Source organism: Canis aureus, chromosome 6 (assembly GCF_053574225.1).
Source record: "Canis aureus isolate CA01 chromosome 6, VMU_Caureus_v.1.0, whole genome shotgun sequence".
Classification (NCBI taxonomy): domain Eukaryota; kingdom Metazoa; phylum Chordata; class Mammalia; order Carnivora; family Canidae; genus Canis; species Canis aureus.
Window position 1 is genome coordinate 4,638,806 of NC_135616.1, and position 13,917 is coordinate 4,652,722.

General features: G+C 48.7%; 1 protein-coding gene across 1 annotated transcript in view; it reads right to left on the reverse strand.

Annotated features, from left to right (window-relative positions):
- APCDD1 (APC down-regulated 1) overlaps positions 1-1,122 on the reverse strand; it is a 31,455-nt gene extending 30,333 nt beyond the window's left edge. Inside the window, exon 1 of the mRNA XM_077899946.1 lies at positions 954-1,122. Within this exon, the coding sequence (XP_077756072.1) occupies positions 954-1,011 (58 nt within the window). The 5' untranslated portion in view covers positions 1,012-1,122. The remainder of the gene's footprint in view (positions 1-953) is intronic.
- Between the last annotated feature and the right edge of the window lie 12,795 nt (positions 1,123-13,917).

Here is a 13,917-nt window from a genome sequence, read left to right on the forward strand (position 1 = left end):
GCAGGACTCCCCAGGAAAGAGCCAGTCGGGTAGAGCTGCGGGGTTCACGGCTCCTGCCTTCCTAGATTATAGGGCTGGTGGGGTGGGGGTGGGGGTGGGGGTGGGGGATCACAGCGTGGCCCTGACCAAGCATCCATGCATTCTGAAGCTCCACCCCGCTGCGGGTCCTGCTCGGAAACGGAGCGTCCTGGAGGGTGCTCGTCTGGCCCGCAGGGCCTCTGGAGGTTTGGTGGTGTGGAGGGAGCAGAGCCACGCTCCCGGCAGAGCGGCTCCGCCGAAATGTCAGGTGTCCACCCTTAGGGAGAGTTCGCTGGGGCTTCTGAATCAGCACAGCGTGCTATGCGGCCGCCGGCAGCGAGGGCCAACACCGACCTGGCACAAAGTCTGCCTTACCCTTCCCGGAGCGGTTCCTGGAACTCTGAAAGCGCTCGTGTTCTCTGGCTGCGGGTTCGCCGGGGCCCCGGAGGGAAGGCGGCAGGCGACGCGCGGCAACAGAACCATCCAGCAGGAGCGCGAAGGAGGCCGGTGTCCGGTGTCCGGCTCCGGGACCCGGGGGTGACAGCCTGGCTGCTCCGAGCCCCCTGCTCCTTGAAACTGCGCCCCGTGCGCTTGGGAGAGCGCCCTGAGCTCAGCCCCGGTCTGCAAACGCCACCCCCGCGGGCCCCGGCAGCTCGGGCAGCTCGGGCAGCTCGGGCACCTCGCGGGCCGCTCCGCAGCCGCCCCAGCCGGGGCCACACCGCGAGCGCCTCCCGCGGGCGCCCGGACACCCGGGGCCCCGGAGCGCCAAGTGCACCCGTCCGTGAAAGTCTTCCCTGGAACCAGATGCAGTCCATCCGGGAGCCGAAATGTAGGGGCGTGTGTGTGTGTGTGCGCGCGTGTATGTGCGCGCGTGTGTGCGCGCTGCGCCCTCCGGAGCGCACGCCCCGGCCGCCGGGGGCCCGCGGGGGACTCACCGTGAAGCAGGAGGGCCGCGGACAGGTACGCGAGCAGGAGGCGGCTCGGCCCGGACATCTCCGCCGCCGTCCAGGGACGCCTCGGCCCGGGGGACGCGACCAGGCGGCGGCGCGGGGACACCGGCGACCCGCCCAGGCCCCGCGCGTCAGGCGGCCACGGCGCGCCCCATGCCCGGGGGGCGCGGCGCGGGGGCTGCGGGGCGCGCGCTCCCGGCCCGGCCTGTCCGCCCTCCCGGCCTCGCCGCAGCCCCGCGCTCCGCGTCCCGCCCCCGCCCCCGCCGCGCGCGCCGCTCCGAGCTGCCGAGGCCGCCGCCGCCGCCGCCGCCGCAGCTGCAGCGTCTCTTCATATTTCCCGAGCGCCGCCGGCGGGGCGGCCGGGCCGCGGGCCGGGGGAGGGGCCGGGGGCGGGGCCGGGGCGGGGACGCGGGGGCCCGGGGCGCGGGGACATGAAAGGGCGCGCGGGGCGCCGCCTCCCCCGCCCCCGTCCGCAGCCTCCTGCCGGGTCCCCCGCGCGGCCCCTCCCCGCGCCCTGCGGCCTCGGCTCGCCCCCAGCTCCCCTTCCCCTCCCCGGCGGGTCCTTAACCTCCTCGGTCCCGCCAGCATCCCCCTGCCCGGTCCCGGGCTCCGCGCCCCTCTCCCTCCGCCCCTCGCCCTCCCCCCGCTCCCCCCGCTCCCCGCCGGCCAGGAAGGCCGTGCCCTTCGCCCTCCCGCCTCCGCCCGGGGCCCCGGACCCCTTTCCTTCCCTCCGCGGGGATGGGGGCACCGCTGGTGAAAGCCGTTCCCAAGGGGGCGCGGGGCGCGGGGGGAGGCCGGCTCGCGGGACGGGGGCGCCCCGGCAGGGGAGAAAGGGCGACCGGGAGCCCCGGGGCCGGTTGCCGGGCGGAGCGGAGCTCTGCACAGCTGCTCGCGGCGGGGACGCTGCGGCGGCGCCCTCGGGGGAGCGGGGCGCGCCCTAGGCGAGGATCGTGACCACGCGCCAGAGCCGGGCCCCCCGCGAGCCCGGACCCGGCACAGGCCCCAACGTGTGAGGGCAACGGCGGAGGCAACGGGAGGCAAAGGACTTGTTGAGACAAGGGACAGCTCTCGGGGAACCACGCGCCGTCAGTGCCCGGGCTGGGTTCCTCCGCTCTCCCAGCCCCAGTCTTGACTCTGGTTGCGGCTGTGGCCCAGGGCAGGCCTGGTCACTTTGACGGTGGCTTTTAACACCCGAAGGCAGGACAGGCTTCCAGTCTCTCTATTCCCCCGGGCGCGGGTACGTCCCCTCCGGGGCAGCTGGGCTGCTGGGCCGCGGTGCCAGGCTCCGGGCTTCTCTTCTCGGGGCCTCTCCCCTGCAGAGCTCCTCCCTGGGCCGTCCACCAGCCCCCAGGGGGCTAAATGTCACCTCCTCCTCACACTGGGATAAGGAGCAGCCACGGGACCAGATGGAATCAAGAGAACATTTCTTGACTCTGCTAGTGTTTTTCAGAAGTAAAACACTTAAAAAGAATGCCTAATTTCCCAAGAGAGTTCTCTGCCCCTTTGAACAATGTAACAATTCAACTCCTTATGCTCTAGACTTTCAAAACTAGTGGGACCTTAAGCATAGGCGTAAAACTTAGTAAAAATAGACAAGAATACATTTGACAGTTTCTAGCTGTTCCATTTCTTTTTTCTTTTTTCTTTTTTTTTTTCTGGGAAAGCCATGGGTCTTTTGATGAGATGGTGCTGATTCTGTTTGATGTGCTTCAATTTTTATCACCATCATTATCATCTTTCCATCTTTAATATGAGGGATCATAACTTGTACCACCTGCCTGGCTCGCAAGGATGTTGTGAGGATTATGAGCCAATGTTTGCAAATCTCAGAGATGAAAGACTCCGTGTGTGAGAGAAAGGGAAGATTGAGCAGGAGCATTCTTTTGTGCTAGGTTTGCTCTGCAGCATCTCTCTGGACCCACTTTGTTCCTGGTGTCTGGCTTGTCCCTTTTACAAGGTTTGGGTAGCAGATTATGATTTGTTGCATTTGAATGTTGCCCAAAGGTCAGTCGTGTTTAAAGTGGGAACTTGGTTTCCTCACGAATGTTGGGCAGTTGGAAATGATGTAAACAGCATACTTGGCTGCTTAAAGCAGCACATTAGCCTTGTCACCAGGAACACATACTAGGCAGTGTTTAGCTTTTCTATGCCTTCTAGTCATTTGGTGCTTTTTTAGTCTATCAGCGAATATTTGAAACAACAGGAGAGAATGCTAGGGATGGAGCGTTCATGAATAAGCAACTGAGTTGATAGTAATTGAAAAATGTTAAGGTCATCACATGTTAGCAGAAGAATTAGGTAATATATTTAGTTAAATAATTATTTGATTCAGTTATTTAAAAAGAAGAAAACTAGCAGGCCAGCCAATAATTTGGTGTTGTTTTGACAGTCAAGTTGATTCCGTATTTGTTTTTCCAACTGGTTTTACTGGTGTGCTATAAACATAGCCAGAATGATGTCATCAGCATAAAATGTGTTTTGCCAGTTTACTTTCCTTATGTAGTGTCATCGATTTAAAGGCTCGACCCTCAACCCTCAACATAATTTCCAGCCAGAGTTGCTACTCCCAGAAATTCCCTCATTGCCTCTGCCTTGTCCTGGCTGTAGGGTTCACTCTCTGTATTAGTTTTTACTCTTGCCCAGAGTGTGTGGACTTTTGAGAGAGAATAATGAAAATAGTGGGAATTTGTCTTAGAGTGATTACATAGTACGTGGCTATCTGTTTGGAATTGGGATGAGGACCTTTTCAAGGGGTGGTAATAAGGTGGCTGTGAGCACCAGCTCAGTAGCTGCCCCCTGCCCCCGCCCTTGCAACCTGCACAAGGAATTCCCCCAAGCCTCCTACAAGGACCAAGCTTGGAGCAGGAGCGTGTGTAGTTAGGCCCTGGTGATAATGGCAGGAGTCCTTGGCCCTGGGCGGCTGGACAAGGTACCCTCAGCAGTATCAGCAAGTACGTTCCACTAGTCAGAGCTACTCATGACTAACCTTTGGCATGTTGATGGGGAAGAGGAAACTCAAAGGGGCTGACTTCCCAGCCACACGGCAAATCAGAGACACGCTCAGAACTCCTCTGATTGTTCCGTCACCAGCTCACAGGACCTCTCACATGCTTGGCAAGTGGTCTTTTCCCACGGACACTGCTGATCCTAACTCAGAGCCTCTACAGTTGGCTCCGTCTCGGAGTCAGGACCAGCCCTTTGCTTTTGCCCAGTAACTGAGTCATGAGCATATTTTCTAGAAGGGACTGGGCTGGCCACATAGCTTGAGTGATCACCTTGGCTTGGTTTTCTTAGGAGGGTGTCTCAAGTATTAGTGAGCAGAGTAGTGGGCAGCTCACCTGCATGGTTACCCTGGGAGGGACAGGGACCAGTGTCCTTTAAAGCCTGTGCTACAATTTGGTTTCCTAATCAGTCTTTGGAAAATTGATTAAAGGTATACAATCATGAAAGTCATTGCAAATTTAGGGATTCCATGTCTTTCAGTCCTTGAAAAAAAAAAATGATAGTTTTAAGAAGGCTCAGAGGAATGAAAACATGAATTCTGAAATGTATTCAACAATGAATAAGGTTGAAAGCATTTTACTACTGCTGCGTCTTCAGAGGATAGGAAGTGTCACTAGGAACAGACTTTTTTTGACACTTGCTGGACATCAGTAACCAGGTTGTGACACGTGGAAATGCCTCTGAGTATCAGAGCCTCGGGACAGGAATGGTGTCTATCACAACTCAACCCCTTTAAAAAGGCACCTGTGTCAAGGTTTCTGTCTTTTGCCCCCAGGAGGACTTCAGTAGTTGATTAAGACATTACATTTTAGAGATGCCTGGGTGGCTTAGTGGTCAAACGTTTGCCTTTGGCTCAGGCTGTGATCCCAGGGTCCTGGATCGAGTCCTGCACCGGGCTCCCTGCATGGATCCTGCTTCTCCCTTTGCCTATGTCTCTGCCTCTCTCTGTGTCTCTCATGAGTAAATTAATAAAATTTTTTAAAAAGACATTACATTTTGATAATCTTCTATAGCTTCCTCATAGGCAGAGCTAATTAAATAATCCTGAGGTGTCCTTAGAAAGGGATATAAATCTGAGTTACATTTTTAAAATATGTTATTTAGGAAAAACTCAATTTTGAAAATAAAGTGGGGTTTAGGTGCGTTTCTGAGTGACATGGTCTTCGGAGCTTCAGAAATTAAAGGTTATGTGCCATTGTATACTCATGACAGTTATCAGAGGAAAGCACTAAAATGTGAGCTTAGCATTCATTCATTCATCCATTCATCCATTCATCCACCTGACACACAGTGACCACCGCTGAATATAGATATGTATGTACACCCATCCCGAAGTAGGGAGAGATATGCATGAGGATGGCCCAGCTTACCCACCCATTCACCCTATGTCACAAATCCGTTTGGGGGGCTGGGATGACAAGACTTGGGACCCTTAACCCTGAAGGAAAATATGAGATCAACGGGGACAGGAGGCAATAAAGGGCCTCAGTAACATTTTTGTCTACACTTTCATGTGCCTCTTATAATATTCTTTCTTGTAGTGCTGGTTGCCCTGTCTAACTGCTTTATCTGCTTAACGAGATTACTTGGCTCTTTGAGGGCAGGAAGAAAATTGGGTATTATGTTTGCCTCTCCTCCCCCCCAATCCCTTCACAAGTCTTTCCATAATGGGCATTTGTTGGGCTGTTAGATGAGGCAGGATAAGATCAGCCCCTCAAGAAAGAGTCTTTATGAGGCCTACACCACCCTAAGCCACTGCGGCACACAACTACAGAAACAGGAAGACACAGAAACGCTAGTATTCAATCCGAGCATGCCCTGTGTTGTTAGGACACACATAGCAACGCTCAAACATGTTTGTCAAAGGAGAGGCAGTGTGGCACACTCGCTAAGGAGCCAGACTCACCAGGCTCAGATCTTTCAGCTAGAGGACCTTGGGCAAGTTACTTAACATGGCTCTGAAATGGGGGCAAGAGTAGCATATGCCCTGCATGTAGTCAAGCACTATGTAAGCACACCCTAAAAAATGACTCGCTGACAATATTGACCTCAGACTAGACCATACAGTTTCAATGATGGTGAAGACACCCCCAAGAGGGGAAAAATTGAGTTTTGGTGGGAGAGGGTGTGGGAAAAAAAAAAACCCACAACAACTCTCCAAAGGGGCACAGTACTGTATATTGACATTACTTATAATTTAATGGGGGTAAGGGGACAATTAGGACTAAATGTCTAAAAGGCTCCTTGTAGGCCAATAATGAGAAAAATTTGAATAACCGTTCTAGAGGAATAAAGTAAGAGTAGTTCTATTATAATTAATCACAGAGAAAACATTTATAATAACTTCACTTCTTTAACTCACTTGATATGTTTTGATTGCATGAAACCAAACGTGTTTCACTTCAGCTGACCATCTGGTGTGACAATCTACCATCTGATTATATCATCATAATATCACATCCAAATTGTTTATCTTTGATATAGATACTTTAGCGATTACTAGCTTCTCTTCACAGATGGGAAAGCTGAGGCCAAACAGATCAAGGTTTGCCTAAAAGTCATACGACTTTCCAGGGATAGAATTTCCTAACTTCCAAAGAAGGTGTATTTTCATCTCTAAGGCCACACCACCAAAAATAAGTGCCTTTTACCTCTCAGATGGAAACAACAACAAACACAACTTTGCGTTAGATGTGTTTGGAGACATTCAAGCTAAAAAAGCAACACCATAGAGGCTATTTGGACATTTCTTGCAACTGTCATCTAGGTGGTTGGTGCTGCAGTTTTACTGTTTTACATGTAAAATATCTGAACAGTCCAATTTCTACAATGAATGGTTGAAGTCTATAAAATGAGAGGGTTGAGCAGATGGTCACAAAAGTGCTGCCCGCTGCTGTGAGTCTCTGAGCTCCTCAGTATTAGGACGTGGCCAGCCCTATCAGAACTACACATCTGTGTTTACTGTGCTTTTGGTCGTGTATATGCGGAGTGATGAGCTGTGTAGGCATGACTACATGTAATCTGATTTCATCTCCATAGAGAACAGGTCTCTAAAGCAGTGTTGAGTTTAAACAAAACAGTCATCCGGGCCACCCACTGCAACATCACCAGGTCCAGAGCGATGCCTAGCCTCCGCATTTGTGTAACATTTTGTAATTCTCAAAAGACTTCCAAATACATGGTCTCTTTGGATCTTCGTGCCGTTTTGCAATGGCCAGAAGACTGCTGACGGCTGTTCTGATTTAAAAATGCCAACTTGAGCTTCAGAGAGGACTATGATGTCTGTGCTAAGATTTCATGACACAGTACACTTCACAATCTTCTATCTCCATGCACTGACAATATTACTTTAATTATATCAGGACATAGCAGGCCCTAACTTAGGCCCTCACCATTTTGTTTTTTATACAGAACTTGGTGTCCTTGCTCTATCCTCTATCCTTAGGCAGGCAGCTGAGAGAATCTTTTATAAATAGACACAGCACTCAAAAAGTATCAGAGTTTGGTTAAAAATAATCATATTAATCTAGGAAAACTTTAAGGGTATATAGTTTATTTTCTCACATTTTATCTCCATATTTTTCATAAGCTTTAGACTGGTGCCTAAATTAGTACTTATTCACAACCTCTCAATTAATTAGACAGCTCCTAATATTTTACTGTAATGGATCCATTGAGTCAAATGAAAAACAGCCAGTATGCTAGCAAATCGTGCTGGAAAATAGACAAGGAGGCAAGAAACCGAGTCATGTACACTAACCAACCTCATACAACAAGAGGCCAGCAGGCAGTAAGTTCATCCAGAACAAAACAGTGTGCTTAGGAAGGAGTCTCTGGTTGTAAAAGTCTAACATGGACCTTTTGGTTGACCCTACACCACTGGGGATGCTATCTAGCCATGGGGCAGGACAGCACCTCTAGGATGAATGCATGGCACCCACAGTGTCTGCAGGTAGAGTTAATTAAGCAGGTGGTCAAGGCATAAGTTAGGCTTGAGGCCAGAACTCACTCCTTTCGTGATGGGATGGGAGAAGGGTTGAGTAACTCTAAAAGTCAAAGTGAAACAACTGACCATAAAGCAGATGGTAGAAATGCCAAATTGGTACGCTCACATTTGGAGGGATGGAGTTTGCCTGTGATGGGTGGTGAGGAGCCTTGAGTTTAGCCAGAGCGTTCGTTCATGGCCACAGAAGGACTGAGTCCCAGGGTCACACAAGCTGGGGTTCAGATCCAGAGCTGTGACCAGATTCTGGGTCTCCCATCTCATTTCAGAGCATCCTGCACTTCTACCTGCTGATTCAGATGTGTATTTTCTGTCTCATAATTCTCCAAAACTTGGAGAGCATGACCTTATGAGGCATTATGTTTGTTAAATTAATTATGCTTTGGATTTCCTCTTAAATATATGTTCTGCATCATTAATTCTCTCCTTCACTGCATCGATTCTGCCTTTGTTGCTTCCGGAGCCACAATTAGGTTCTTCTATCCAAGATCCAAATAATTTCTACTTCACAAAAAGCTCCTGTTTTCTAATCATGTAAGTTTTAACATTGTAAACTAAGTGATTTGAATTTTATCTGTGGTACTTATGTTGTTGTTGTTGCTGTTGTTGTTTGTCTCCATCATGGTAGCTGTTGACTTTGTGCTCTTCTGTGCAGGATGGCCATTGTGATTCAATGAGATGAGCCACTGGGGAAAACCGTTCCTGAAAAATTCATTCATGTTGCAAAGCAGGCCTGGGGAGAGATGGATAAAGGAGGGAAAATAGAATCTACATTTTGATACCGATTCTGACATACTTTCCTAGATCCTCCAACTCATCTTTCTAATATTTTAATGCAGAATGAAGTACAAAGATTTTTTTTTGCTGTTGCATAACTGGCAAGTATGCCAAGATGTGGTACCTCTCTAAGGACTGACAGGTAGAGGAAGGAGCAGGAGTTGACTCCATGCTTCCCAGAGGAGAGGCTAAGGCTTTCCCGGCCCACCCTGAATTTAACATGGTGCTAGGTTGCCATCAAGCCCATGGAAGCCACGGTGGCAGACAGACTTTCTGAGACCCGATGCTTTTTAGAGTCCGAACAGCTTGTTAGAAGGCCATTTGAAGAAGCTGACCCCACATATTATTCTTGAATTTAGTAACTCAGGTTTAAAATCTTAATCTACTCCCCTATACACAGTTTTGCACAGAAGACACTCCATTCCCCCCTCGCACACACACACACATCCACTGCTCTGCCCTAGAGATAGGACCTTCCTATGGCGCCCAAGCATTTGTGCAGAGCTGAGCCTGGCTGTAGGAGGTGGGTGCTGGAGCATAAGAGCTCTAAAGCAATTCACAGACAGCAGTCATTGTTACAATGACTGCCAGGGGACGAGTCTACAAATGCAGTTGTCTGGCTCAACACTTTAAAAATCTTCATCTTCAAGTGCCCATCAATAAATTAATGGATATATATTTATATACATATATATACTCAGTCATCAAGAAGAATGAACTCTTGCCATTTGCAACAACATGGATGGAACCACAGAGTATAATACTAAGCTAAATCAGAGAATGACAAATACCAAATAATTGCAGTCATATATGGAATTTAAGTAACAAAGCAAATGAGCAAAAGGGGGAAAAAAGATGCAAACCAAAAAACATACTCTTAACTATAGAGAACAAACTGGTGGTTACCAGAGGTGGTTACCGTGGGTGGTGGGATGGGTTGAATAGGTGACAGGGACTAAGGAGTGCATTCATTCTAATGAGTACTGGGTGATGTATGGAAGTGCTGCATCACTATATTGTACACCTGAAACTCATGTAACATTGTATTTTGACTATGCTGGAATTAAAATTAAAAACTTAATTTAAAAAAATAACAAAAAGCCCTCAAAACCCTCACCTTGGATAATAGATTCCTCAGCCCAAAGAGGTAAGTTGGTGGTTAAGCATGTCTCTGACCAGCGGTCACTAACATCCTATTATAACAAAATTATTTGAAAACATATAGCAGCTCTATCCAATAAGCCAAAGAACAGGAACAATCTAACAATAAGGAAGAACAGGACAAGAAACATTAACTGAAAAATCTTAGAATAAAGCTGACATATACAGAGAGCCAAACACAAAGAAAGGAAAACATTAAAACCCTTTTTCTCTTTGTTCAGCAAACAGTTACTGAGCATCGAGTCTTATTTGTCCTCTCACACAGCCCTCAGATCTTAATTCAGATGTCACTTCCTCCTGGAAGACTTCCTGGACCTCAGACCACAGCCCGCACAGCAGCCCGGACCTCATCAAGTGATGCCAATCCACTTGACTTGATGACTGTGGGAAGGCAGGGCCTCAGGCCAGCATCCAGGACAGGCATGGCACAACATGCATTAAATAAGTTTTTGCTGAATGATTAAGAGGATGAATACCATGTTCTACACATCCAGCTAGGGGCTAGAAATATAAATGTGAGTCGAACAGAATCCTGCCTCTGCAAGCTCACAGCCAGCATGAAGAGTGTGTTGAGAATCATAACTTCTCCTGCACACGTTCTGTTGATAATCTGACTCAGGGCAATGTGAGACCACAGGGAATCTGGGATATCATAAGGAGGTGGGTCGGGACGTTTATTTTCAACTCTGCTCCTGCCAGTTAATGCTCTCTTAGGCCCCTCCCAGGACTGAGTCCTGTCCTGAAGGAGGGGAAGGAGAATTTTTATATCTACTGGGCTTTGCTGGAAGGAGAAAATGGAGCCAGGGGAAACTCTAAATAATCGTTGTTGATTTCCCAGCACCATGCTGCTATGTACTGTTCAGAAGGCACTGAAAGCATAGCTTGTGAACTTGATCTTAAGACATACGGTCTCCAAAGGATATTACTTTTGTCATGAGGCAATGACACTTCTTATTCATCATCTCTAACTTTGCAACCAGGACATACATGGCAAGGGCATGCATTTGAGGTACGGAAAGTACATAACCCAGTGGGACAGTGGCTGATACCTTGTCCAACACCCATCCTAGCCTTTGGATTTAGTGCATCCTTGCATTTGGGGTGGAAATTTGACCAGTTGAGGTCCTGCATTTCCCAGCGTTCCTGGCGGAGAAGAATGGTAGTGAGATTTCAGGTTACATCAGATGAAGGTCTGGGAAAACAATCTCCGTCCCTTGCCCTTCACATTCCTCTCGATGCTGTGCTCCAGCATTACCTGAATTAACTCATCCAGTTCTCACTGGTGAGCATTGAGCTATCATCCCCATCCTACCCTCAAAGAAACTGAGTACCAAGGCTCCAAGGCTAGAAAGAGGGTGCACGGGGATTCAGATGCAAGCATTTTTAAGTTTAGATCCTATGTTCCTGACTGCAGTGCTCTACTGGGATCAACAAGACCAGAAGGCCAAACTAGTGATGCAGAGAAGAAGCGGGGCAGGGGATAGTCAGGGAGAGCCTCACCAAAGAGGTGCAGATGAAGTTGAACAGGTATGCGCCCTTCCCTGGGAGACAGGGTGACACCCTGCCTGTCCGCAGGGCAGCAAGGAACAGAAGCACACCCAGGGGAAATGGTGTGTTGAAACAAGGGGCTGCTGCAGCACAGGACAGAGGGAAGGCAAAGAGTGCCCCTGAAGAAGATCCATGCCACTGTCCACCAGCCCATGCTAGCGCCCCAAGATTCCCTCATGTGCTGGTGAACACTCGCTCTGTGAGAGGTGAGGGCAGAGGCTAGCCCCACATGGTACCCGAAGGCACAAGGCATTTGTCCTCTCTGTTCTCGCCTCCCTCTTCACACGCGTACAACAACACACATGCATGTCACACATACACATACACATATGCAGACACTAGTATATACGTGCAAATATATGTGGCTTTGAGAATACTTTTGAAAATTAAAGTCCTGGAGTTATAAGTGTAGCTGCACATGTGTGGGAATCACTGCTGGCAGGTACACTCCGGATTTCAAAACCGTTGGTTTCCTAGAATTTCCCATGAAGATCCACTACATTATATCTAAGCCCCTTCCAAACACATGTGATAAGAGTGGAAAGAACCATACTGATACATGTGATGGCATATTTCCACTTTTTCCACAACAACAGAGGCAGCAGAGTATGTAGAAGGTGGGCTTTGGGTCCCGGCAGATGAGATTTCAGTTCTGACTCTATCATCTGTAAGCCCTTATGCAAACCAAGTCTTAGGCTTCTCATCTGGGAAATGGTCATAATAGTGAAATAACTATGGCTATGACTGCTCACCGATTCTTGGTGCTGGTGGGTAGGTGAGGTATGTGAATTATGTAAAGGTGCCTGGTCCTCAGATGAGCCTCACTGATGTTCCCCTAGGCACCAAGGCGCACCACATTCTGGGCTTCCTATTATAACTATTGCTTGAACAGCCTAAGGCCCTTCTGTGTCTACTTTAAATCAAGCATTCATTCACTAAACACTTACTTAGCATCCACTGTATTTCAGACACTGTCTACATAAATGCACCACGATTTTAACCAGAAAAACACAGAAGAGCATCAGGATTAGATGAAGGAGTTTCAAAAAGATCCCCTTCTCCCTGGTGCTGCTCTGGGTCATGTTCAGCACTCATCCGACTCGTCTTCCTTCTTTCCTTTGCCCCATCCTCCCCAAAGATACCAGAGTGCTCTTATGTCCTCTGCCCTTATTCCCTAACAAAACAAGAATTGATCTCATAAGCCCATTCGTACTAAAATGCAAAAAAGTAATCAGTCTGAAGTGTCAGCATTTAAATTGCATATAAAACCCTAACCCAGGATGAAACCAGAGAGGTGGAATTTTAGAAATCAGTAGGAAGTAGAGGGCTAGCCAAGCACTATCTTGAGTGACCACCCTGACCCCAGAGCATCTCTGTTGGAAGTAGAAGGATATCCAAGTACTATCTTGAGTAACTACCCTGACCCCAGAGCCTCTCACTTGGAAGTACAGAGGGCCATCCAAGTACTATCTTGAGTGACCACCTCGACCCCAGAGCCTCTCAGTTGGAAGTAGAGAGTTATCCAAGCACCATTTTGAGTAACCACCAGATCCCAGAGCATCCACTTCCTCAAAGCACTCATATTGCCCATGAGCCTCTGTGCTTGTATTTAAGAGGCTGCTCACTCCCTTGTGGGGGTGTGAGTGAGGGAGTGGTGGAGACTTGGCTTTGCTGTGTTTGTTTTGAACTCCAGGGGAAGCCAGATTTCTCTTTCATTTACATGATGGCTCAGGTTGTTTTATGTATTATTTCTAGCTGGGGGTGGAGAATTCGGTGACACCACAGGAGTGTTGTCTTCTGGTTCTGTTCTAACTTGTAAATGCTATCTAGTTCTGTACTGTTTTCCACTTTATGTAATATAACTTCAGTATCTAGATTGCCTGAACCATTAATTGGGTTGCAAAACCCTTCTCTTTCCCACGTGAAAGCAGAGAGGAAGAGAAGACATAGCTATAGATAGTTGCCATACATATTTAGTTAGATTTGTTTTTTTAAGACTTTATTTATTTGAGAGAGGGGGAGAGAGAGGGAGAGAGAGAGAGAGAGAGAGAGAGAGAGAGAGAGAGAGAGAACAGGGGGAGGGGCAGAGGGAGAAGGAGACTCCCCTCTGAGCAAGGAGCCCAAAGCAGGGCTCTATCGCAGGACTCTGGGATCATGACCTGAGTTGAAGGCAGAAACTTAAACAACTGAGCCACCCAGGTGCCCCCATATTTAGTTAGATTTGTGGGATCATTTCCACAATGAAAAAAAAGCATTTGCTTTTTACATGCGAGATGGTTCTCTCCTCTCCTCCCCTTTACTATCGCTTGGCTAGTCACTATTTTCTATAAAGTATTGACATACCCGGCATAACTAAAGCTCCACCTGGTTTTCACTCCATGCTTTGGTCAGATTGCCATATTGTACGTTTCCCAGTGTCAATTTCTCCATCATGGGCAAGCTGGGATTGAGATTCTC